General features: G+C 44.5%; 1 protein-coding gene across 1 annotated transcript; it reads left to right on the forward strand.

Moving 5' to 3' along the window:
* Window positions 1-26,824, forward strand: LOC135900140 (cell surface glycoprotein 1-like). Its single transcript, XM_065429581.2, has 3 exons — window positions 1-168; window positions 5,498-5,663; window positions 23,652-26,824. Coding segments are annotated over exons 1-3 (2,694 nt in total). The 5' UTR covers window positions 1-166; the 3' UTR covers window positions 26,178-26,824.
* Window positions 26,825-27,137: the final 313 nt, after the last annotated feature.

Raw genomic sequence — 27,137 nt, forward strand, 5'->3', positions numbered from 1 at the left:
TGAGCGTCGAGAAGGCAAGAGGCCGGCATGGGGGCCTCCTTTATCTGCTGGATCCTGTACGACGGCCGCACGTTTATGGCTGCTCTCGCCAGCGGTGACAAATAAGAGCAGATCCTGCTACCGACCGCGAACCATCAACACGGGGCTTGAGAAGTAACGTGGAAGCATGTGAGTGTTACGTACGACTTTTACTCTTTTCACTGCGCAAAATCTCGTTCTAATGTTAAATAATGTACGGGTCAGGAACGCGCGTATACGGCAAAAGCGCTACGTTAATGCGACCGTAAGGGCTCCTAGCGAAAGAACTCAGTCACTTCCAGGCGAATACTCGAAGTACCGGTAGACAACTTTTACCTCGCTAAATAAGTGTGTGTATATATATATATATATATATATATATATATATATATATATATATATATATATATATATATATATATATATATATATATATATATATATATATAACGAGAAGAAAGGGGGTTAACCGAGCGGCCCGATATTTATTAGTCAGATAATGAGAAGCCAACAACAACGGCGCATGGGTTCGGTTCCCACCTGCGGCAAGTTGTTTTTTCATCCACTTTAATTTCCATTAATTTATCATTATTTTATTTCATTTATTAAGCACATGCAATTTCCCCTATGTTGTACTTGGTGTCAGTGTTTGTTGGCTTCTCATTATATGACTATATATATATATATATATATATATATATATATATATATATATATATATATATATTGTAAAGGTGGTTCTTGGCCACCAGTGGTTGGGCCGACCGTGAGAGCACGGCACGGACTCTCAGCATGACTGGTGTTCCCCATGAAAAGCGCTGGAGAGCTTGTCATGCCTTGTCTACTGTCCCAGATATTGGCGCGTACCCACTATGGGGGATTGGCCAAGAAGCAGGCGGTTTTCCATATGGTTAGAAGTAGAGAGAAATTAGATTTGTATAGTGGAGCGTGGGACAGTAGTACTCTAATATAGAAGTGTAACGAAATATTGTTAGGAATTCCGATAAAATAAGTAAACATAAAGAAATGAAATAATATATATTATGGATAATTTTAGTAATTCAGCAACGTACTCTTTTTGTGTCTCTAATAAAATTGTAAACTGCCAGAAAACCATCCCTGTGGCTAGATCCCAGTGAAGTCGCCACTAAAGAAAGAATGGTTGACGAGGTTAGCGAGAAGCCAAGTTTGGTAAATGAGTATTCCAATAGTTTTCTTTGTCTTAGAAAGCAGCGGCATGAGAGAAAGTAATGTTCGATAGTTTCAGGTTCATTGCATAAAGAACATAGAGGGGACACTGCGAGACCAGATCTGTGTAAGTAAAAATTGAGAGGAGGTATGCGACCTCTCAATGTTGTAAAAGAAACTTCCAATTGCCTTGAAGGACACCAATTAGTATTCCATGGGAAGCTAAGATGGTGGAAATCAGAAGACGGTGTTAGAACGGAGATGACCCACAAGAAATCGCTGGAGAGAATGACCCACTATAACCTTCCTCTTCGTCGCTACGGTTACCCCCGGAACGAAATAGGAGCCGTCCGGCGACCTAACAGCTCCTCATTATAAGTTGGTCATAGTACGGCTTGAGGCGATCAACGTTGACAATGTCGCGACCACGACGGCGCATGTCCGAATACGGTTCAATGGGTTCGATGTCATAGTTAATGGAGGAGGCACGCTCGACGATACGGTAGGGCCCTCTTCATATTTGGTCAGCAGTTTCGAAGAGAGCCCAGGTGCAGCGGAAGGAACGGAAAGCCACACAAGCGCTCCAGCAACGCAGGTGGCTGCAGAGGTGGTGTCACCGCGAGTGTTCCTCTGGAGCGCGAGTGCTCCTCTTGGCCATTGGAGGTAAAGGCCCGTGTGAGATCGCGACACTCTTCCGCATGTCTTGCCGTGGCAGAAATGGGCGCACACTCAGATGCATCGAGCCGGTATGGCAGAATTGTGTCGATGATGTGCGACGGGTTTCTACCGCTGGTGGTGGGTTGTGGTCTGAGTAGCTGGTGGTGCTCTGCGTAGCGGTTTTGTGCGCATAGGTTACGAAGGGTAGAATGACGTACAATGAGGCGACGTACATTGCAAGCATGTTGCCGAGCGTACGGTTGAAGTATTCTGTAAGGCCATTGGTTTGAGGATGGTACGACGTAGTTGTACGATGAACAACGTGGCACTTTTTAAGAATGCCTTCAACTACTTCAGATACTGAGTAGATCACTGAGTAGTTCCTCAGGTGGGCCATGGCGCAGGATGAATTGATGAAGCAGGGAGGAGGCAAAATCACACGCTGTAGCTGCTGGGAGCGTGCGTATTGCGTGAAGTGGTCGACTGCCACAATGGCCCTGCGGCTTCCAGCCCATTTCAGGCAAAAGGGCTCATACAACTCAATGCCGACGCGCCAAAACGGCCAGGTAGGCCAAGGTAAAAGTTGCAGACAGAAGGGGTGGAGATTGCCGGCGTTGACAATCGGGGCAAGAGCAAACGGACTTTTGAACGTAGCTCTAAATCCCTTGCCAATAGTACCGTATTGGCATACAGTACTGCAGCATTGGCGAAATGGTGAGCTTGACGGTGGAGCGCGCGAGTGCTTGGTGGTGCTGATGAACAAGAATACAAATCTATAAGGGAGCTAATTCAATAATCCTTGCACTGCTCACACGCGATAGTGGTAAGGTCGAGCGAAGGAACGGCGAAATGGCTGCCGCAACCAAGTTTGTCGAGACAGAAAATATATGCAGTTCATAGTTCCAAAGTACTAGGTTTGACGTGGTCGGATGGCCTAGCCGTATTCTAATGCGAAAACACCTGCTTTGTTTATTTGCACCACATTTTGCGATTATCCACAACAATTACACTATATAATTGTTTTATAATATCACTGTTACCTGAGCTGCACTTTCAGAGAAACTCTGCGCTTCACACACTACTCCTGTAAGACTTAGGCCATCGTTTACAAAAAAGGCGTTTTTTTTTTCAATAATGTCATAAGGCAACTATGAAAAAAAATGATAGAGACAATAATTACTAACCAACACATCACGTACACATTCAAATTATGAAGAAGTTCACTCTATATAGACAATTTAATAAGGTGTCCCAGATCTCGAAAACAATCCTTTTGAAGGTAGTAGGCATTTCAACAGTAAAGCAGGCGAGCCGTAATCAAGGCGTTAGAATGATATACGCAAATACTTTCACTTTATAACGTATCTACAGCGATAATACCTGAAAAATAACAAGAAACGAACCAGAATAGCGATGAGAGAGGTATGATGATGTAAGAGAATATCTATACTGGTATTCAACGGACGTCTGGAATAAGCGTAAAAAATTTAGGTTCATGTCAAAGATGGGTAGACATTGAAATTCATATCCCAGCGCTAAACACTTTATAAAAAATGTAAATAAAATTAAAATAAACCTGAAGAAGCATTGTTATAAGGCGAATCTAAAGAATGTTCTAGAATTTACCGTTTATCTGGGTGCAAGGAAATAAAATTTTGTGATTGGTAGTCAACTGTTTATTTAATATAAAACATTAGTACTTTTTAAAATCCAAACACGCCTCTAGTATGACGGGAAGGAAAGCTGCAAAGCAATGCTTGGTTTCAGCACATTTGGCATGGATACGCAAGCTATGAACCACAGAGCTCTAACCAAGGATGTCTTCTATTATACCAGTACAGACTAAGTAAAGAAAAGCTCGCAGGTAAGAAGACAAATCTGAAGAAAACCTAAGAACACACAACGAATACTGCAATAGAAAATAACAGCCGCTAAATAAAAAAAAAGATTACGCATTTTCAATCATTATTGCTTGGCAACTAAATTTGGGTAGACGATGCTTTATTTGAAATTAAGAGCAGGAAGAGGAGTTGGGGAAGCCTAGGAGTGCCTTGAAGAGGTCACCACTGATCTCCCAAGATAACACAACCAAGCTTATTGAAGAAAGAAAATCGAACACGTCAAAGGGTTACGCAGTAGCAGAGGCGTGACACCGGCGCTGACGTTGTGATAAGGCAATTTCTCATTATATTGCAGCCAATGAGACCATGTACTGGTACCGCCGTAGGTTTCCCGGTTCTTGTAAACGGCAGAGATCTCATTTAGCTTCATATGGGAGGCAACGTGGGAGGGAGGGATCAACTAGAAAAGAGGTCCGATATACATTTATGTGGCGTGTCGTGCAATGTTTCGTTCCACGCAGAGCAGTGGATGACTCGGGAGGCGAACAATAATAGTGGCACATGTGAGAAGGGTTCGTGGCTTTGTATTGGGGATGACAAAGTATAATATAGTTTCGGCTGTGGTGTTTGATTCAAACGTGTGAGAACAGTGATGGTATTCTACGTCCTAATTTATGGCTTCAGTTGTATGGAGTGTTTGGTCATGCATGTCGCGGAAAAATGATGTGTTCTAAAAGCTAATAGAGTTCATAAGTTAACTGACAGTGGTCAGTTTAAACGTGGCACGAGGTGCTTTACAAACATATTGCATGACATGAGATATGCACCGGGTATTCCAGCAAACACCATCAATTCTTTTTCTTTTGAAATAACCTGTGGCAGATAACACAATTCTAGTACATCAGCTGGTCTACACGAAGAGGCGGGCACTGCCTGCACAAAACCTTGAAATGCACGATAAAGTAGTGAACTATATTTCACTGAAGTTTTTCACTAATTACCTTCGGGTGCATATTGCAACTTAGAAATTATAGCCGGGTAGTTCGCAAGGAGGATCCCATTTGAACAAATTCTCAGCATGGCACTAGTTTCGAGATATGAATTGCCTAACTTTGTGGAGAAATGCATTGGCCTTGGTTACTTTTGTGCTTCGATGCATAAAAGAACGTTTCGTTATGAAATTTGAGCGAGACTGCATTTCTACCGCAAATTTGATGGCGCACATCTCGTGAATGGTGCAATCCACACAATTATTTTCAAGCGAATGTGCCTTGCAGTCTCCCGCAGCCAGAATTTGTAAATTTCAATATGTTCCATAAGGTAATCAACAGCTTAATTAGCAATTTTTTCTTAGCTAGTCGAATATTCGTTTCAGTTTCTTGTGGAAGCAATGTCAGCGTCTTTGAGTAGAAAATTTCATGGGGCAGAATTGTGCTATCTGCAGCAGGCAATCTGTTTAAATTTTGAAAGTGTCCGTTGAAACACCCTGTATAGGCATGCTTCGTTTCAAAATAGTGACTGTCATATTCCGAGTGCTGAGGAAGTCATCTGCATTGGTGTTTCATAGTATGTTGTTCATGAGTCTCCCTCAAGGACGGTTTGTTTGGAGGCTTGTGAACATGGCCACGAGCAGAGAAGTGACCTTCGGGCGAAACAATTGTAGCTTTGATTACCACATAAGAATGTATTGTCATTGCTGGGCAAGCCAAGCTGGTCAGCTGAGTGCCCTAAGCTTCGTGCGCATGCCTAGTCACGCACTGTAGGTGCAACTTATCGCATATCTTTTTTTGCAGGACAAACGGCGTTTACACCGCCGTGCTGGTGGCGATAACTTTCGCTATTTGCCCAGCAAGTAACGGCCACTACTTCCTCGGCTGTCCTCCTGTGGATGACGTTCATGACGCAGTCACGATACTGCCAAATCCTTTCAACTGTTCTACTTTCTACATTTGCGCACAGGTAGGAACCCCGAGTGAAATGCTATGCCCAAAAATATGTCGCGTCCAATAATTCAAAATAAAAAGACAGCCACGGTTGCACGCAGTTCATTTGTGTCTAATAAATGGTGCTATCTCAGAGAAATAGGGACCCAAGGGTCGGGTGTCCCACAATTATGTAAAAGAAAACTGAAATAAACTCCAGCGAACCGCAGGAAGAATGAAACAAACATCGGAAAATGTTGAATGAAGCACTACGTAAGAAAAGCAGAACCTTCTATGCTCCGTGCATAACCAGCTCGCCATACAGAAACCCATGAGTACGCAGGTATTATAGGGCGCATGACCACGATATCAATGCAATCGCTTCCCAAAAAAATGTAAAAAATCCTTGCATGCTGCGCAGACTTGAGTGCACCAATACACATGCGCAAAGTCTGAGTCCGCTGAAAATGAATCAGAAGAAAACAGAAAAGATTGCTCCAAGCTCACATCGGTGCGCGCAAATTAAGATTCTGTGTGCTTGATAAACGATCTCTATGAAGAGAGTACTGCTGGCGATTATGTCAAAAATGACACAGGGGCCTTCTGCGAATTATTGTTACCTTATTTGGTACAACCTTACCATTCTCAGATGATTTTGTTTAACCTGAAGTTCGCTGTGTAGGGTGGGTGGTAAAGTGAGTGACAAATACGGAGTGACCTGATATGTCGCTGTCTCAAGATTGCGGCAGTGGAGAAGAAACAAAGATAATTCATTTTCCCGATGAAAACAGGCTATTACGAACATTTCTTTCTTTCTTTATTGGTTTATTCAAGACAATGAACAGATTGTCTTAGGGGACACGGCTAAAGGCAATACATATGCCTGACTAGGCCGTGCCACCCGTACAGTGGCAGCAACATGGCAGTGGCAGGCTTTCAGTCACACATGAAATTAAAGTAGTACACATTTTCAACACTTGAGTACACAATTCGCGTAAGAAGAAAGGAAAAAAAAAGGTTAAAGTTTATACAGTTTTCTAATCAATTGAAGCACGACAACGACAGAAAAAAAACAAGTATGTACGAAATTTTCCATACCGGTAGCTGAAAGATTAAAGTTTACACAGTTTTCTAAAAACAACAACAAGAAACATGAACAAAATTTTCTATACCTGTAGTTCAACATTTCTATTAGTCTTCGGATAGTAACAATTCTTTTACCGTCTTCTTAAAGCTTTGCTTTGAAATTCCAGAATTTAGCAGGTCCAATACCAAGGGGTAGTCGTTTAGAAGGTTAGGAAGTTGAACTGCTAGTTTTTGATCTCCGTATTTCGTTCTGCAACGTGGTTTTCCTATCAGAGTTTTTCTGAGGTTATAGTTTGTCGTTCTGCCATGGTATTTACTTTGGAAGGAACATTTGTCTTCCCAGAATCGCCGTGAAATTTTGAGGAATAATTTGTAAGTGTGAAGTTTTGATGCTGTTAATATTTTGTATTTGTTATAGTATACTTTAGTGGTATCAGTACGTTCTAAGTTACCTATCGCGCGCAGTGCGCGGTTTTGGAGTGTTTGAATTGATTTTAAGTTAGTTTGTGTAGTGGTTGACCAAACTAGCAAACAATACGTTAATCGAGAATGTATAAGCGCGTTGTAAATATTGCGCTTCACATTTATCGGTAGCAAATATCGCAACCTATTTAGCACACCGACAGCACGAGCGATATTTTTTCTAAGAACGTCTACGTGCGGTGACCAGGACATATTTTCATGGAATATAACTCCTAAAAATCTGGCTGTTGCTGCCTGTTCGAGGTTGACCTTCTGAAACTGGAGTGTTATCTGAGGGTGGATTATTGTTCCTTTTGACTTAAACACTAGATACTTGGTTTTAGTTATGTTTAATTGGAGTTTATTCGCATTTAGCCACAAGCTTAGTTACTGTAACCAGATGTTAGCTTGCTCAAAAAGATTTCCTATTTCCCTTCCTGAGAAGAACACGTTAGTATCATCCGCGTATAATATAATATTGGAACAGCCTTGAATATTGACAATATCATTAATATAGAGTAAAAATAAAACAGGCCCCAAGACGGATCCTTGCGGCACGCCGTATTTAATGTGCTGGATTTCGGAACTAACTCCATTTATTGTTGTGTACTGTGTTCTAGAGGTCAGATAGCTTTTTATTAAGGATAATGCGACACCACGAATTCCATAAAGAGGTAGCTTTTTCAAAAGGACATCGTGTTGCACGCAATCGAAGGCCTTCCTAAAATCTAAAAAGATACCTAGAGTTAACATTCGGTTTTCTATGTTGTCAAGGATTTGTTCCTTTATTTCAAGTAAAGCGGTTTCTGAAGATTTAGCCTTACAGAAACCATATTGCTCCTGAGCTATTATGTTATACGTGTTTAGAAACTGACAAAGTCTTCTATTAATTACATGCTCAGCAATTTTCGCGAAGACAGAAAGAACGGATATTGGCCTGTAGTTATTCATGTCGTTAACTGGGCCACTCTTATGAATGACAGTCACTCGGGCTAGCTTCATCCTATCTGGAAACACACCGTTAGAAAGAATTAGGTTACAGATATGTGAAAGAGGCGTGCTTACAATTTCACTGACGGCTTTCAACGGCTTCACTTTTATATCATCTTCACCTGAAGCACAACTGTCTTTCAACGATAAAATTATTGCCTGTATCTCGTACTGCTCAGTAGGCGCCAAGAACAGCGTAGAAGAACATCGATTTAATATATATTCCGTGCAAGAGACTGGTGTATCATTTTGTGAGGACGCACCAGCATCAATAAAATGAGAATTAAAAGTATTTGCAACCTCAATATCTGACAATTCACTATGCTGAAATGCAACTTTTCTTGCGATAGCGCCTTTGTTAATTACTTCATTGATCGCTTTCCACATGAGATTTGAATTTCCCATAATAGCAAAAAACTTGTTCGCGTAATATTCTTGTTTAGAGCGTTTAATATCGGAATTCAATTTGTTACGCTCAGATTTGAAAGACCGAAAGTCATCTTCGCTTCTGCTACTCAAAAAGATTTGGAAGAGCTTGTTACGACATTTTATCCTGTTATAGAGGTCACGAGTTATCCAAGGCTTTCTAGCTTTGTTGTGTTTTTTAAACTTAAGTGGGAAACATCTGTTGTATAACAACGCGAAGGTAGATATACAAATATCGTAAGCATTGTTTACATCAGTTTCCGCGGTCACTTCGTCCCACCGATAACCAGAGACTAGTTCAACAAATTTCTTAACACTTTGTTCTGAATAAATTCTTTTTAAGCTTTCAGGGCATATATTGGATGGCTGTCTATGAGGTAGCAGACAGTATATAGGCAAGTGATCACTAAGATCGCACATCAAGACTCCTGCCCTTACATATTCAGCAGAAAAACTCGTCACACAGAGGTCAAGTGTTGTCTGGCTTGTAGGTGTGATGCGAGTAGGCACGTTGATGACATTTGAACACCCGTATGATTCAAAAGTTTCCTGAAAACGCGTATATTCTGGGTTGTCAGGGCAAGCATCTATATTAAAATCGCCCATTTTGTTTCGAGTTTAAGTTCGGTGCTGAGTTCTAATAATTTTTCAGTAAATTCTAAGAACTTGCACATGGATCCAGATGGCGGGCGGTACACTAGGGAAATCAAGGTGTTCATGCACTGAAGACCAATACATTCATAGCATTCGTTAACAATCTTGAGCTCGGGGATTATACTGTACGACAAACCAGAACGGATATAAATAGCAATTCCTCCTCCTAGTTTTTTCGTTCGGTAAACAGAGATACAGTCATATCCAAAAATAGAAGCGCATTCATCCTCTGATGTAAACCACGTTTCACTAAAACAAAGCAAATCGAAGCAGTGTTGCAGCTCAGACAGATACAAACTGACTTCATCAAACTTATTTCTCAAACTTCGCACATTAAAATGAAATATTGAAAGTGGACATCGGTTCTTTAACGACGCGACATCCCCAGAAAATTGGAATTCCAGGGTCGCCATTGTGGTTTAGTAAACATAACACATCTTTTGCTATCACGTATGCGTCCATCACTTCGAGGCTGTAAGACTGGCCAGATCCTCCTCGCCGCGTATGACAACAGCTCGGTCGCCGCTCCTTTTTCGCACCAAAACTTTACCGTTTGAGTGCCAGACGTATGCGTATCCTGAGGTCTGGGCCCATTCCTTCGTCTTTGATAAAATAGCACGTGATAGCCGTGTCATATTTTCACAGAAAAACACGTGCCCATGGTCCTTTAGTTGCTTCTTGTTAGCAAGCCAGGAATCGCGAAGTTCCTGGTGAACAAAACGGATAATGATCGCCCGTGTTTTGCCTGGTTTAGCGGGAAGTCTGTGTATAGCCATAACATCACTCTTGTTCAATAGTGGAAGCTTAATTTGCATCGCTACTTCGTTTACCTTCATCATTAGGTCTTCGTTGTCACTTTCAGTAATACCGTGTACTTCAATATTTAACCTGCGGCTACGGCATTCAAGGTTATCCAGATCCCGTTTGATTTGAGACAATTCACTGCTCGAATCTGCATGTTCAAGTTGTTCAACTCTGTTTGATAGTTGTGTGGTAACTTTTTCCTGAGCCTGCAGCCTCGTCTGAAATTCATCGAATTTATCAGAAATATGTTGCACAGACGATTCTAGTTCCACCAGTTTGATTGGCAGATCCAAAAGGGTATCTAGCTTGGTTTCGATTGCTAGAAGTCGAACTGCCATATCTCTCTGCGGCGTGTGCCGCTCAATTTCAGCATTCGCCCCTTGTCCCACCCCCCGACATGTCCCACATTTCCATGCCTTCTTAGACATGTCGCGCTTTCCAGTAAAAGCTTCTTCCGTTATACCGGAGCACGAACCAAAATGAAATTTGAATTTGCACTCACAGCAAGTCATGTACAAGCCATTGTCAGGCACCACGGAGCGGCACACACAACAACGCGACATTTCAACAGGTACTAGTAACACTCGTAAATCTCAAGCAGCGTTGGCAGCAGCGGCTAGCACATACAAAAGGTAACTGATAGAAAACCACCAACCTGTAATATTTCAAAAACGTGTTTCAGCGGACATGCGTCAGATGCTGCCGCTACTGCCAAAGTGCGCAGGAAAACGGTTGTCAGGACTTGATATAGCCACTGGTCCAGGGGGCGCTTCGGAAAGTGCGTTGATAGTAGATCTATGGCAGGGAAATCCGCGCGGCGGTATGGGCTCACAGTATCGGCGATGAGGCTGCAAGTGGCAGAAGAAACCGGGAGTAAAGTTGAGTGCTTGAAACCGGGGTAGGCCAAAGACGGGGCACGGGCACCACAGTCTTGCGACGAGCGCCCGACAATTCCACGGGTAAAGCTTGTAGACGAGGCAGAAGCCACCGTACCTGTAATATTTCAAAAACGTGTTTCAGCGGACATGCGTCAGATGCTGCCGGGTTCACCCAAAAGATTAATTAAATCAAAAAGTATCCGCTTGATAGCTCTGTTCTTGGCTATACAAATATTTCACGATGGTTCTTCGGCAGCAGTGAGAACAGTTTTACGCATTTATTGTGAAACAGTATGGCGATATATACCCGACTAGATTTCTTCTCAAGTCCTTGTGACACTACGTCCATTGAATTTGCAGCGCCCTTATGCGCGCTGTCTAGGGCCTGCGGAAATCCGCCAGTTTAGAAAGTGCTTAAGTAAGCATACCATGCGCAAACCCGGCACGGCTGACTGATGGCATCATGGTTATAGCTAGTACGCCGTCTTTTGATGGGCTCATGGTTCTTGCACCTGCATTGTTGTTGACGAGCTTGTGGGAAAATTTTTGGTCAAGCTTTGGATAAAGCGCAGTTGCTTGAAAGATTTTGATGCAGTATGCAGCATACAGAGTTGTTTCCTTCTAAAGGGAATACCAACTTAATAAAATATTTCCAAGCACTGTTTCTCTGGCTTCCGGCACTCTGCGGTTAGTAGGCAGGGAGGTGGCTGCCTCACCTCGTTTCAGGCCTGTTCAATATAAAGGAAATTCAAGTGTTGAGTGGTGGCATTCAACTTTGACCCCTACCACAGCAACCCCATGTTCTAACCGTTAGGCCATGCGTGCACTCTTATGTCCCTTGCGCTAGTCATATCGATCGAAAAGACAACACGACACACAAGAGCTTGCGCTACGACGTTCCTTCCTACGTAGATTAAGTACGTACTTCAGTTTGTAAATGCCTGATGTCTCAACTATCGGGCAGACGTCACGCACGGCCGCTTCGTCGACGCACGACTTTGGGATAACTGGAATCACTGTGCTCTGTTCTGGTGGGGTGGCGTCCTTGTGTGAAGTCCCTGTTGGTGCCCTTCTCGTAGAACCGGTTGAAGCCAGAGGTGTTGGACCCTGAAATAGGGTTCTGCAATCCAAATTCCATGGGTCGTGTGGCGTCCATCAGAAGTCTTGTAGCGGCAACTACGGGATCTTAATCTGGCGACCTGTTGTTCTGGCTCGGCCTGTCGCATTGTTTCGGGAAGTAGGTTCAATAGCTGAGCTGAAGCAGGTCTCGCAAAAGAATGGCGCAAATGGTCAGCGTGCACAAATCATATTTCACCCACCATATTCACAAGATATATCATTTGACTCACAATGTGGGTGACTACGCCCCCAGTCGCATTTTCACCACGAACACATTTAATAAACACCTTGACAATAATAAATAATAAGTATAATAAATAATAAATATAAGCAGTACCTCGTGCTTATATTTCTGCCGCTTGCTGTTCAGCTGTTCCTCGAAGATATCTTGCTGAAAATCCGGTTTGAGGTATGACAACTTGGTCTTCGGTTGCCTCTTTAAGAAGAGCTGTGCAGGAGTCCTTCCTCTCACACTATGAAGAGTGTTTCGATACCTCACTAAAAAGCTTTCTTATCCTGCTTGCACCGATTCTTTGCTTTGCGAGACATCTGATAGCAGCTGTTTCAGCAATGGTGGCTTCGCGGTTTGCACCAGACGTTCAATGGTCCCATTCAAAATAAGGAGATAGGGCGGCGTTTTTCTATGTTTTGCATTGTTTTTAGCCAAGAAATGCTCGGACTCCTGCGATACAAATTAAGACCCATTATTATTCACAACTGTGTCGGGAAATCCGTAAGCCGCGAAGACACTGCGAAGTTTTGAAATAATTCGGCTTGTGGTGGTTGAGGTCCGTAGCCAGACTTAAATCCAATTAGAATAGGCATCAACTAAGACTAGGACGTTAAACTGTCCTTTTACAGTAAAGTCATCATGCAACCTTTGCCAAACCTTGAACGGATAAGGTAAAGGGTGTAGTGGTACAGGCTGCGCTTCCGGTCAAACGACTTCCCTGTTAAGTTGTGGGTGAGGTGGCAGGTATTTTCTGTGGACTCCGCGCTGATGAGCAAATAATCTTCGGCATTTAAATTGATGGAACTTTGAGAGAGATAGTACGAGTGGTTGGGGTAAGAAGAGGGCGCTGTCGCTCGGCTAGTACATCGTCGAGCTAACGCGCCAACCTGTTCGTTACCTTGTACCCGCGCGTGTCCCGGGCACCAGAGTGGGCGATGACGTTGGTTGAAAGACTTGGGAATTATCGCAAAGCTAGCCACAGCCACGTTCCCCTTGAGAAACATGTGACATGTCTCCCGGGAGTCCGTGACCACAACTGAGTCCCTTTGCGAACGATCTAAGCGAGTGAGGGTGATCGCCACTGCTAACATTTTATCAAGGACTACCTTTCAATCTTTACAGTTTGGCAGCTGCTTTCCACGGGCTTGCTTTTTTTTTGTCCAAAGATGCTAACGAGTGGCTGACGGCCCGTGTACAATGCAAGCTTTCCATCGGCCACAAAGTTCTGGAACGTTTTAGGTCCAAACATAAGTGCTAGGGTCTCTCTTTCGCTTAATTTTTCTCATCTGACGTAAGAATTGGTGAAGCAAAAGCTATCGGAGGCTCTTCTCCGTTCGGCGGCGCATGAGAAATAACCGCTCCAACGCCGTACGCTGACGCGTCACATCGCAACCCGAGCGACTTGCGTGCATCGCAGTAGCTGAGAGCGCGGCTGTTTACAAGCAGATGCGTAGTCGTTTTGAAAGCATTAAAAAACTGCTTGTCCACACTCAATGCTCTACCTTACGTAACAATTTGTACACCTCTGCAATTTTTTTAACAATATCGCGCGGGCGTCAACCGCACGGCGTGTCAGTGCCCCTGTAGCGGCGAGGGGCACCTCCCAAAGCGAATAGCGCCGCAGAATACATTCGACCTAGAATTCGCCTTCGACGACCTCACGTAGTCCTGCCAATCCCATCGTCCCTCGCCACTACAAGACCACTGACACGCCGTGCGGTTGACGCTCGCGTTATAATGTAAAAAAATTGCAAAAGTATACATTGTTTCTGCTAAAGATTACACATCCTTCATACATTTGCTGTAAAAATTGAGCAGCCTGTAAAAATTGAGTATTGTCTCAATTGGGTTACATTTGTTGGCTCAAGAGCGTATAGGATAGCCTTCATTTTCTCCTATGTCGGGTAGATGCCATCGGTGCTGACGCTGTGCCCAAGCTACGAGACAGAACCTTGGAACAGCTTCCATTTTCTACCGTTAACCTAATGTTCTGCTATGAAAGGTTGCATAGCACCCACTCAAGCGATTTTTCTTGGAAGTCGTCCATGTTCTGGTTTGCAATTACGACATCATCAATGTAACGACCAACATTTGGCATACCATGCATAACTTTATCCATCATGCACTGGAACAAAGCAGGAGGACTGGCCATAAGGAAGTCTGTTATATTGAAAAAAAGCCCTATGCGTGGTAACTGTCAGAATCGGTCTTGATTCTTGGCTCAATACCACTTGCTCGTATGCCGATGACATATCTAAGACGAAATATTGGGCTTCCACAAATAACTGAACATGTCTTCTATTTGTGGTAGCTGGCAGTGGTCTATTTTCAGTATAGGATTTGCAGTGATACTGTAATCACCACAGATTCATATTTGATCACCTTGCTTCTTTGGGACCAAAGCAAGAGGGAGTTACCCAGTCGCTTCTACTCACTGGAGTGATGATGTCTTGGCTTTCAAGCTCAGCGAGGCGTTTTTCCGGTTCATCGCGCAAAGAAAAGGGAAGCGGGCATGCTTTGCGAAATCCCGGCGTACACCCAGGTTGCAAAACAATTTGTGCCTCGCACTGATAGCACCAAGCGATTGCGAAAAGCCACTTGGAAAATTAGTGCGAATCTTATCTAGTGTATCTCGCTGCATACACCTCAACGTGGTTCGCAGTTCAGCCGAAGCTTATTAAGCCAGCTTCTTCCCAGCAATACAGATAACGCTTTCACGTTATTTCACAACAAATATTGGTAGAGCAGCACTCTGCCTTTCACAGGTCACGGCTACATTGCATTGCATTGCCCTACGACATCCTTTTTCTCACCTGTGTACATTTTCAGAACAATCCGAGTCGGTTCACAATGTGCGCGCGAAAACTTTCTGTGCACACTCTCAGGTACAACTGTCACTGCGGCCCTCGTGTCCACGTGCATCTACACTTCCCGGCATTTCACGTTTACAGTCACCACATAGACGTTTTTCACTGATGTATCGACTGCGCAGTTGTACTGAGTGTGCACGTCTTCCTCTGATGATTCCGTTACTGTATGTGCCTTCGGCTCACTTTTGCTCGTTGAGCGCATGTTTTGAAAATGTCCAACTTTTGAACACAGCTTGCACGAACAGCTCTTACACCAGGAATTTTCTGGCGCATGTGTTTTTCCAACGTGATAATATTTTTTTATTCTTGGACTTCCTTCGCGCGGAACATTTAGGCTACGCTGGGTCAGGGTCGCTGCGCTGATGATCGTTAGTTTTCATTTTAACTGCGTTTACGCTCCTCGCCCAAGTTCCCGCTTGCATTGCGGCTGCTTGCTTCACAGTGAAGAGCTATTGTGCATGCCCTTTCAGATGTCACTGCATCAGCATTGAACAAAGCCTTCTGCGTTTCTTCGCTTCGAATCCGAGCTGCCAATCTGTCGTGCAGGGCAGCCAGGAGAAATTCCCCGGACTCACATTTTCAGGCTAGGTGCTTCAACTTTTCTACGAAGTATTCGACACTTTCATGGTCGAGGTGCACTCGACGGTTGCATTTGCACCTTTCAACAATAACAGACGTCGTCGAGCTGTAATCGCTATACAAGAGCTCAATTACTTAAAGGGCCCCTGAAACGGTTCGCACAAATTTTGTAGACGCGTAGGGTACAGCCTAAGTAGAACATTCGCACCACAATTTAAGTGAAGCGATACGTATTAATAGAGCTACAAGCGATTAGAAGTTACCCTCCTCCCCAGCCATGCTTTTCCTCCTCAACTCGTTCGCCGAGCGAGCGGGGCTAAGCTTCACCTTCACTGGTCCTGCGTCACGATGCGACGTCACATCGACCACTTCCGGTTGTTTTCTAGCCCGCCCGCGCGAAACCTCTCCGCTAGCGGCTTGGCTGTCGACCCCCAAGCGAGAGCTATCGAAGCAGCGTGCGTTGCGAGCATTCTGTCGTAGCGCCGAACGTGTCTGGTATTCCGTTAGCCACAGGCAAGCTGGTCATATCGGCAAATGACTGGAGGCATAAACTCAAGCTGATGAAGGAACTTTGGCGTAGACGTACATGAGCGGCCTGATCAGTCTGCACGGTCCATACACTTGTTGGCGCGGTGCTTAACCAGCCAAACAAAGTGCTAATATTGCTCTAACCAGGTGTAAAACACTTTAAACATTTATAAAAACAACGTGTTGATGATTACACTCCTGCGAAAAATACACACCAGCAGCAAAGAAGAATACACCTCGTTACTGTTACTGTGTATGGTTGAGCTCTGTGCCACCAGGTGGCTGCACCGTGCAGACCATTCACATCTGCCCTTCTGCTCATCTCGGCTCATCCCGTTACGGCACAGTCAAGCGGCCAGACCCTGTCCCCTTGCGCTTACGTTTGCCCTAATGCGGGACTCGCGAAACGCTAGTGCGTTAGTAATCTTCCGATGTAAAGTGACGGCCACAAACACGCAAATCCTGGCGCCGATCGGATAGCGACAGTCCGATGCGCAGCAGCCAGTTCGCTCGTACGCTGCCCTGCAGAGGGACACGATGTCGCAGCTTGACATATTGCCAGTCGCTACGTTTGCAGTCCACAAGGCAACAAAGTCGAATCATAGTGCTCGCGAAAAGACTGAGACCAACTCTGACCGCGGAGCTCTCGTCAAAATGGAGTACGTTGTAACACAAGCAGACGACACTTGCTGTGTGCCGGAAGTGCTTAAGTGTACTGAAAAATTGTTTTTGTGCATTCTCTTTCTGCTAATTTCTCTTTATAAAAACAAATTAACTAACATTCCAACTATTACGAAGACCATTTGTTTACCATAAAGTTGGAAAAATTATCGATCACGCGCCCTGGTCAGCCAATCGGATAGCTCGCCCCACTGACGTCATATGGGTGATTTTGGTCATATGGGTAGGGGCGGCTTAAAATGCCGCCGAGCAGTGCGCTGCGATTGGCAGCGATGTGCATTTTTAAAACCTTATAATAAATTACACGCTTTACGCAGAGCACTTAGATGTGTCAATTAATCATCAGAAGGACCTACTCTAACGACTCAGTACGTTTGCAGAAAATCGTCAAAAGCGTTTCAGGGTCCCTTTAAGCGAAGGTTATATCTCCTCACAGCAATGGAACAACAAAGCTCTTGAGAATTTCATATGCTTCTCCATCAATTACTGTCAAGAAAACCGGCAGTTTCAACTCTTCAGCTTTTTCGTTTACCCTGACGTAACGCTCAAACCTTTCGACATAGGATTCGAAGTTTTTTATCTTCGGGGCGTACGCGTCCGGTCTGCCGAGCCTGGACATTGCTTGGTGGGTAAAGTAAATGTGTTACTTGTCTCACATGCGGGTCCTTGCTGGCCTATGGTAGCGATACCTGCGCTAGCAGCGTGGCCTCAGTGAGCCGCCCAATCCTCGTTGATGGTGTTCAGTAGGCCAGGTAACGGCGATCCTATCCTCGTCGCCAGATGAACTAACGCAGACGAGCGACAACGGTCCAAGAGCAGAAAGGCAACTCGTTTTACGACCAAGAACGACTTGATCTTATACAGACAAATATATGACGCCAAACAGGGCCGTGCGCAATTTCGATTCGCACCATATCTTTCGCTGAGACAACACAACACACAAGAGCTCGCGCTACGACAGTGTAATAAAGAATTTCATAATAGAAATGCGTACCCTAGTCAAAGAGGTCACCAAAGGCTAGGATGAATAAAAGCGCGTAGTTCGCGCTGCAGGGCCAATGTGATGACGCTGCTTACATCGACGAACTGCCCGGCCCCCTGCAGTCATCGCAACCTTAGGTTCCTTTATTGGGACCCGTTGTGAAACGTAAAAAGAACTAAAGTCTTACGAACTTATCATTATCATTTTTCCAGTGTTAGAGAAGAAATATGCCACACTGTATATTTGAAGGTGAAGCAGCGCCGCCAAGATAGACGGACGCTGGCGGAAAAGCCTGATTTAGTTCTTTTTTTAGGCATTAAACTCCTGCGCCGCAATATATACAAGTTCAGAAGCATGGTGTACTCCTGTAAGACGTGAAGGCAAAAGCCAGCTGCACACGGGGTAATGCATTTACATAAGGTATCAGAGGGGCCAGATTTTTTCCAAGCCACAGTGTGAAGTACACGTGTGGCACAGTAGGTTGACCTCCTCAACGACACCTGAGAGCACGTAATGCATTTCCTAAGGGTTCTTTTGTCCTCTCTTTGTTTCCGTCTTTCTTTGTTTTTCAATTTACCTTTACATCATTCATATTTCATTCATTCTTTCTTTCTTTCCTCTTTCTTTCACTGTGCTTTCGGTATTTCTTCTTTCGTTCTTTCATTCGTTCTTTCCTTATTCTTTCCTTGTTCTGTCGTTCTTTCTTTGCCCGTTCGTTCGTTGTTTCTTTGTTTGTACTTTCGGTTGTTCGTTCGTTCTATTTTTCTTTGTTCTTTCATTCGTTCTTTCCCCCTTTCTTTATTTCGTTGTTCTATCGTTCGTTCGTTCTTTATTTATTTATGTCTTTGTTCTTCCTTTCTTTCTTTCTTTCTTCTTTATTTTGGTCGTTCGTTCGCTCTTTCTTTCGTTCGTTCGTTCGTTCTTTGTTCCTTCTTTCAATGTTTCGTTCTTTCCTTCCTTCTTTCTTTGTTTTTATTTCGTTTTTTTTCTTTCTTTCTTTGTGCTGTCGTCCGTTCTTTCTTCATCCGCGTTCGTTCTTTCTTTCTTTCTTCTTTCGTTCGTTCTTTCTTTCTTTCTTTCCTTCTTTTTTTCCTTTATTCTTTCTTTCTATTTTTCTTTTCTTCATTCATATTCAGTCATTGCATCTTTGCTTAATTAGGGGGGGGGAGGGGGGTACGCGCCATTTGGTGATGATAATGTGTTTTGCTTCTCTGCACTAGACGCCACTTTTTTTCAAGTATGTACCACTGCAATGAGCAACTTAACGCTTTTGCCTTAGTAAGATACCACCAATCAAGTGCAAAATGCACATGTAGAAAGGCACTCTGCGTGTCAAGTCTACTCAGACAGCACCAAGGAGCACTAGGAAACACCACCAAGCACCAATATCACCAAAACAGCACCAAACATGACGCGAATTTTTCAGCAAAAATCGAACAGCAATTTCCAGTGCAGCAGCTAGCATTATTGCACGCCCTCAGTATCTCTTTTCTAATGCATTTCCCAAGCAAGCACAATATTGAAGATGACCTCGGGTGAAGTAAATATTTTAAAGAAGCACTTGCCAGGAATCATTCCAGTAAAACACAGCGTGAGGCAACGCGAAAGCCCCGAATTTTAAAATTTGAAGAACACTTCTGCATGATGCAATAAGTAACCGTTCCACACGCGGGAAGCCGTGCATAAAGTAGACCCAGAAACATGAGGTGCGACTATATAAGGGGCCGCATAAAACCAACATCAATCCTTGCAAGCCTCCGCAGCTTTAGCATACAACACGACACACTCGCGCATTCGTACACTCTAACAATAAGACATAGTAAAGAAGCGGCAAGTGGTAGAACTGACAAGCGGCATTCAGAACCTAAGCGAATGCCTTTAATGATCATGCTGCATTGCATGCAAACCGAACCAAAACATGAGCAGGCAGTGTTGAAACTTCGTCCCTCGCCTATGTGAGCAAAATCGAAAGTAACAAACACAGTGACGAAAAAAGAAAGCGCGCTAACAATAAATTTCCCACCGAAGAGCGGCAATACCCTGCTGCCGTTGCTTCCGCTCATGAGACCTTACGGGAAATGATTGTAACCATGTCACCAGCAACTTTCTGCTGGTATTTGAGCACCCTATACGGCGCAGCAATTGTTTTTCGAAATGGGTTCAAGCTTTGGCCAACACACACAAGTGGCGGGTGCTGCTCATTTCACTCAGAAAACGTCAATCGAAAGGAAAAGCACAGGGAACGACGCAGGAAACTATGCGGTGCACGGCTATCCCCTTGCCCGAGTACACTTTGTGAGGCCGCCACTAGTGGCGCGTCCGTCGGCGTACACTGCGCATATTGGAAAGCAATAAGTACTTACATTACGGACTTCCTACGTAACAAAACACAGGCCTGTGTCAGAAAGATGACATGACGTTTGATAAGTAAATATTTTATGCAAGCAACGATTTTATGTACGCCGCTGTATTTCACCGCATAACCAGTATACGTTGCAATGCGAGCCAAAAGACGAAAATCCCGCGTACACAGTGCGCGTCTTCTGCGTCCCCACTTGCAAGTTAAGGTGGTGTAACGCCCAGCAGCAAACAGATAATCAAACACCCATACGCAATAACATAGAGAACCTAATACACATCTATTGTCTGCGGCCTTCGGTTACAAATCACAGCAATAAATAGGGAAACATCAGCTTTTGTTAAAGGTGCCATAACACGGTCGTCCGACTGTCCTCAGTTTATAAAGGCAATTGAGAGTCGAGGGCCCAATACTCTTTTACAGACAAAAAGAGTGAGCTCCTAGCGGAAATTTTCACACGAAATTTCAATTTGAAATCACTACCGTTAAACATCTCCGGCCAACAGCGACCGCCATTTTGGCATGACTGTGACGTCGGGAAATGTGGGGCCACCGCTGCTTAGAAACATTTAGAGATGGCATATCGCACGTTTTTCTCCGCATGCTGTGGCACTCAACGGCGCAGCAAGAGCGTCGCCGTTGAATTGTGCCAGCAATGCACCTTTTTCCAGGCCATCCCACAGTGCCCTGCTGGGAATGCGGTGCACTGTGGGGAAAGAAGGTACGTCGAGCGGGCAGGCTCGCCCGTGCGGCCACCACCTGTTTGAAGCGCTGGCCCCGAGGTTGTAAGAAAAAAAATGAACTGGAGAGAAAAGAAGGCACCACTTTCTTTCTTGACGCTCCTCGCGACATAAGTACACATCCCGGGAACCATTCACATGTTTATCTCTATGCCAGAAATGCAAAATAAATAGAGTTTCAGATTAGGGGGACGCAAACGTTGGGGCCCAGTGGCGCTTGGGGCAATGGCATTGCGCATGCGCTGAAGGGTCTGACCATACGCAGCACCGTGGCCCCAAGCGCTAGGGGCCCCAATGCATTCCTCTCCTTAAGCTCTCTAATAAAGAAGTCTATGCGTTATTATCGAGTCGCAGCTAGTTCGTGGAGAGCTATGGTCTGCTGGAAACATATGGCTTCCATCGTTTAAAACTTTGTTAGCAGACTGCCGCGTAGGCGTACAGCCCGTAAAAGAAAAATAGTACGTGGGTTCGTAAAAGAAAAGATCTTTGTGCACTTTCTGCTGGCAGAGTGATATGGTAAGATAACTGCTTGTAGGCTATAAGGGCCAAGGTGCTCGTCTGTTGGTTGCCCTTAGGTTAGGCGCTCATGTACACCTGTATTCCTATTCCTAAAGAAAAGAGGTTTCAAATAAAGGAAGAAGAAAAAGAGAAATTCTGCCTTTTCTTCCCAACACTTTCGTGCAAGAAAACATTGCCCTGGGTTGACATTTATGGCCCGGATGCTCCTAATATTGCGGTCGTGTGCCGCGATCCACCAAAACAAAGTAGCAGCTCGCAATACCACTTTCATTTGAGCGCACTGGTCAAAGTAGGTTGCTGCTTGGTGGCGACAACCTGTTTGAAAATCAGTCTATTCAGCTGCCCTACATCAGAAAAGTAGCGCATTTCGTTTGCATTTTCGGGCACGTGCTGTACGCAGCGTGGTTCGGGCATTAAAGCACTAATCCCAGCTAATCGATTTGTTTCGTCGGAGCACTTGCGAAATATTGCGGATGGCATAAGAGATTGCATCTTTTCACTCGCAGACAGTGGCGCTAGAGATTTATGAAATGAAGCATTTTCCATTACCGCGCCACAGATACTGAAGAAAGTGAATTGTTTTTTATTACTGTTGAAAAAAATGTGCAAGAAACTGCGAAGAGAATCTCTCCGTCACCACGGACTCAAAAGTCAAATAATGACCACTTGTTAAAAAAATGGAATTAAACAAGACCGACTATAAACCAATTGTACCTAACAGTTGCCTATGAGACTTTGGAACATGCTGCTTGGTTTGGTATTAAACTTGAAAATTTTTGATTATGTCTAACTTTTAATTTTGTTCCCCACTTAAATTATTCAGAGACGAAGGATGTGCGGGCTATAGGCGAAGTAGAGTCGTCTCTGGGGCTGCCAACTCATGTCGTCATCGGTCACTTCAGCTGCAACATTAAGAAATTCGACTACAAATTTTCTACCGCACCGAATGCACTTGAGGTTTGGCAGCTTGCTGTTGGACACATATGGTTTAACATTCGACGCATAATTTATGCTAAAAATCTCGTGTGAAGGCCCTTTAAAAGTCGTACAAAACTTTACGTATATTACCGTTTTAGAGTCGGAAATGTGAGAAATGGCGGTCGTAGTTTTCGAGACCAGTGTTTATGTTTTAAAGATGCGGGATACGCATGGAATAGTCAATAATTGAACTGATGATATTTATTGCTCCGGAATACTGAAGCGCTTACGAAACATGGTAGTGGAGGACTCTGGAATCATTGTGACTGCCTAATATTTTCAATGTGCACAGAAATCTCGATACAACACTGTTGTTACGCTCTGTACCTAGCCAAATGCGACTTTCTACCATTAATCAAACCCGCAACCTCACGCTAAGCAGTTAACTGTCATAACCCCTCAGTCACCGCAAGACACCCAACGGATAAATTAATAAAGGGCAGGACATCCATCCAATTCTATTAAGTACTGAATGCCTTTGTCTTGCAGATTTAATATACTTGTGATCTGGATACCATCTATATAAACAAACAGCTTCTCTATTGTTCAGTGTCTTGGTCGGCTAGGAATCATGATCGTTGTTCTAAATGTTTCACTAGTACGGCATGGTTACCCACTGTAGCTAATGAAGCATTTCTTATGCCATTCACCGTCAAGAAAATTAGAATTTTACATAGGCGTGCAAAAACTTAGGGGCACATCAGAGATGATAGGATGCCTACCAACAGCGGAAACGGTGATCTCAGCAACTAAGCGCGCACATATTGATGAAAGCATACATATGCCTGAATCATAATCGGCTAGCTCTGCTCTCAAGCGGGAGGAAACTGGTCATGGTTGGTTGTTATCGCGAAAATACCAAGTTATGACATTTCATAATAAGGGAACTGAAGCCAAGACATTGCCTCTAGCATGAAGGCAACACCTGCAACAGCTCGCAGCTCGCGTTGCAACGACGTAAATAAAACAGAACTTGAACCTGTAAACAATATTTTTTCTCACAATATGTGATTCACAAGTAGCAAGTCCTGTGCTGCTTCGAGGCACCGAATATGTTCGGTGCAACGTTGCAAATGTGACTAACTTAGCAACACAGCAATGCAAGGGCTTACATCTGTTTTTTTTTTTCTTCTTGCAGGGCACGCCACTGCTCTTCGTTTGTCCGGGAAATTTGCAATTTAACTACGAACTACAAGTATGCGACTACCCAGAGCGAGCCTACTGCTTTGAACTCCAGCAGTACCCTGAACCGGTGACGACTAATCCCCCTGTCTTTCAACCTGGAGCTGAGCATCTCCTTCCAGAGCAAGCAGCGAAGTCCGAACATGAAGCAGGGCCTGAGCCAACGTCAGAGGAAGCAGTGCTCACTCCTGAACTGAAACCGGAACATGCTCAGGAAAGAGCCCAGTCTGACTCGCAGGACATGGTGGTACCATCTCATTCGATTGATGAGCCATTGCAAACAAGTTCCGAGGAACAAGTCAAAGCCAATAAAGACGATTTGGTGGAGGCGCTCGAATCCGTTGGTACACCGGAGCCGCAACTTTCCCAAGAACAAGCTGAACCTCAACATCAGCAAAAAGATAACGAAAGGTCTGATGAAACTGAGCGTGAATCAGAACCTGTTGCTGTGCCAACAAATGGAGCGCCTGGGTTTGAGCTGCAGCCGGAAGGAAACCCAACAGAACCGGGAATACAGGACACAGTAATGACAGCTGAGACAACTGATAAGCCAAATCAAGAGCCTTCACAGGAGCCAACCGAATCCTACCATGAAACTCAGCCGCAGGCTTCAAAAGACCAAGCCGAACCTGAACTTGAACGTGATATTAATGCTCATTCTGAACAGGAATTCGGACGCGCTATAGAGCGAACAGACTCCACACCTGAACCAGAGCCACGTCCAATACAAACTCCAAGCCAGCCAGAGCGACAGGATATGGTTCTACCAGTTGAGTCAGCTGATGAGACGAGGCAAGTTCATCCCCAAGAGCTTAATGAGATTGACCATACTGCAGAACGTGTGTTACAGCCGGTTGTGTCCACGCCTGAGTCAGAGCCCCAACCTTCAGAAGAGCAAGCCATACCTGAACGTGAGAAAGTAGTTAATGAACAGGCTATTCAAACTAAAAATGAACAGACACCTGTGACTGAACCAAATGCACCCACAACTGAATCTGAGCGGCACCTAACGGAACAGCCAGCCGAGAGTGAGATCGACACAGAGCCCGCTGTTCAGCAGGTCGAGCCTGCAGGTGAGCAAGAACTTGCGTCTTCTGAAAAATTAGCCGCTACAACACTTCAAGCAGAACCACAACCCACTGATGGACAAGCAGTAGCAGAGACAGCACGGCAACCAGATGATTTTCAGCCCGCATCTACTGAACTTGGACACGAAGGAGTCCCAGAATCCACACAGGAACCAGCACAATCTCAAACACAACAACCAGATGAACCATCTGAAGTAGTGCACGACGAGACAGAGGCGAAAGCCGAGCAAACTGTGGAGCCAGCACAGGAGTTAGCTGAAGCAGCCACGGAGCCTACTGCAGTAGCCCCTCAACTTGAGGCAGAAGCCGTAGAGGAGCCAGTTGGGATTGTGCCTGAGCCTTCCGAGACCATCCAAGGGCAAGAACCTGCACGTGAGCCCGAGCAACAGGATCAGACTACCGAGACAGCGCAGTCTTTACATGAACCAGTACAGTCTGCGTATGAATCCACAGGAAAGACAGTGGACCAAGACACCACAGAAAACCAAGCCATACTTTCACCTCAGTCGGAGCAGTCTGTGCCTGATTCAGAACAAATAGTCACAAAACAGCCGTTTGAGGACAAGGCTGAGCAAAGTGAGACTAAACCACAGCTGCGACCTATGCAAGAACCTCTGTCCGTTCTAGATGAAGCTTCACTCAATTCAGATGCTTCGGGTACGGACATGGAACAGCTAACTCAACAGCGCGTAGAATCTTCCACAGAGCTCGACCAGTCTGAAAAGCAAGCAACGCCTAAATCAGCCGATGCCCAGCCACAGCTTACAGAAGTAACTCAGAAACCGCGGCCAGCACCTGAGGCCGAGCTACCTCAACCAGAAGCAGAAGACGACACTGTTGAGCACTCGCCTTCAGCCACTGAGGCTCCAGTAGAAGCTAGGTCAGAACCCCCAGCAGGACAATCCGATGAGATTGAGGCAATCCAGACGGACAAATCGATAGAAACAAAACATCTAGAAGTTGCTTCCGATACAGAGGATGACGTTGAGCCTACGAGTCCAGCTGAAACTGAGCCTCCAGTGTCAGAAAAGGCACCTGAGCCGCTCGAGCACAAAGCCGATACAACTGAAATAGCCTCCGATACTGCGCTGAGCAGCAAAGACGGCGCAAGTACCAGTGAGCCAAATGCCTCCAATCGGGACGCAATACATCAGGCAAGCGGAGGGCCGTCTGGGACTGCTCCATTTGAGCCGGCTCCCACAGACGCAGTGGAACAAGCTTCTAACGTCACCGAGCCGACGCTTGAGCCCGAGAGCTCCGCCGGTATTGCGGTGGCTGAAGAGCAATCAAAAGCTGACAACGCATATGAGGAGACAGAAAAGCCTGCAGTGTTCGATGACGTCGACGAAGAAGGAACAAGAAACAACGCCGTTGAGATTGACTACTACACGTGAATGCAGAGTGACAGCAGTGCTGATATGGAATTAAGACAGAAGAAACAGCTTAAATTGTGTTTCTTCTGCTTTCCCTACTTTCCCTATTATGGTACTATTTATTTTGACGGGAAAAGTGCTAAAGCCGGAACATATACAGTTTTATTGGCTTGGGTCGCAGCAAGTTCATCTGTGTTTTGACAGCGTAGCAGGGTAGGTATCAATACCAAACAAACTATAGGCTCGACAGACTGCTCAGGGGAGCATAATGTCATAACGACATTGAAATCGAAATAGCTTCGTGGCAGTGCTTATTGTATGACTGAACAAATCGATAGCTCAGGGCCTTCGAGCATTGTTTGAAGAAATTTATTAAATTGTGTATTGTGCTGCCCAGACATTAACATCATATTTAATTGTTTACTCATTTAGTCACAGCTTTAAACACGTGCGTGCTATGTTGCTCACTCAGAGGTAAAATTATCTTTGTGTTGCCATCTACATCACTTTAAATTATATCAAAATTCCTGATACCCTTCTTCCTCGAGCACAATAAAATATCTGCAGGACATAATGTCACAGATTGGTGCAATTACCGGAATTCATGTGCTGCTATTTTCGCGGCAAACTTACAGATTACAGATGTATGTATGTATGTATGTATGTATGTATGTATGTATGTATGTATGTATGTATGTATGTATGTATGTATGTATGTATGTATGTATGTATGTATGTATGTATGTATGTATGTATGTATGTATGTATGTATGTATGTATGTATGCAGGTATGTATGTATGTAGGTATGTATTGTCCGCACCGCAAGAGGACTTGGAGTGTGGTCTCGAAGATGACGAGGAGGATTTCGAACAAACGCTCTTCGACGCACCTTGGCTCAGCAATGAAAAGCTATCTTAATTACACCTACGCTTCTCCCAGTAACAATATATTCCAACAAGATTGCATATCTGTAACGTTGG

The sequence above is a fragment of the Dermacentor albipictus genome, chromosome 4 (genome assembly GCF_038994185.2).
Source record: "Dermacentor albipictus isolate Rhodes 1998 colony chromosome 4, USDA_Dalb.pri_finalv2, whole genome shotgun sequence".
Taxonomy (NCBI): Eukaryota; Metazoa; Arthropoda; class Arachnida; order Ixodida; family Ixodidae; genus Dermacentor; species Dermacentor albipictus.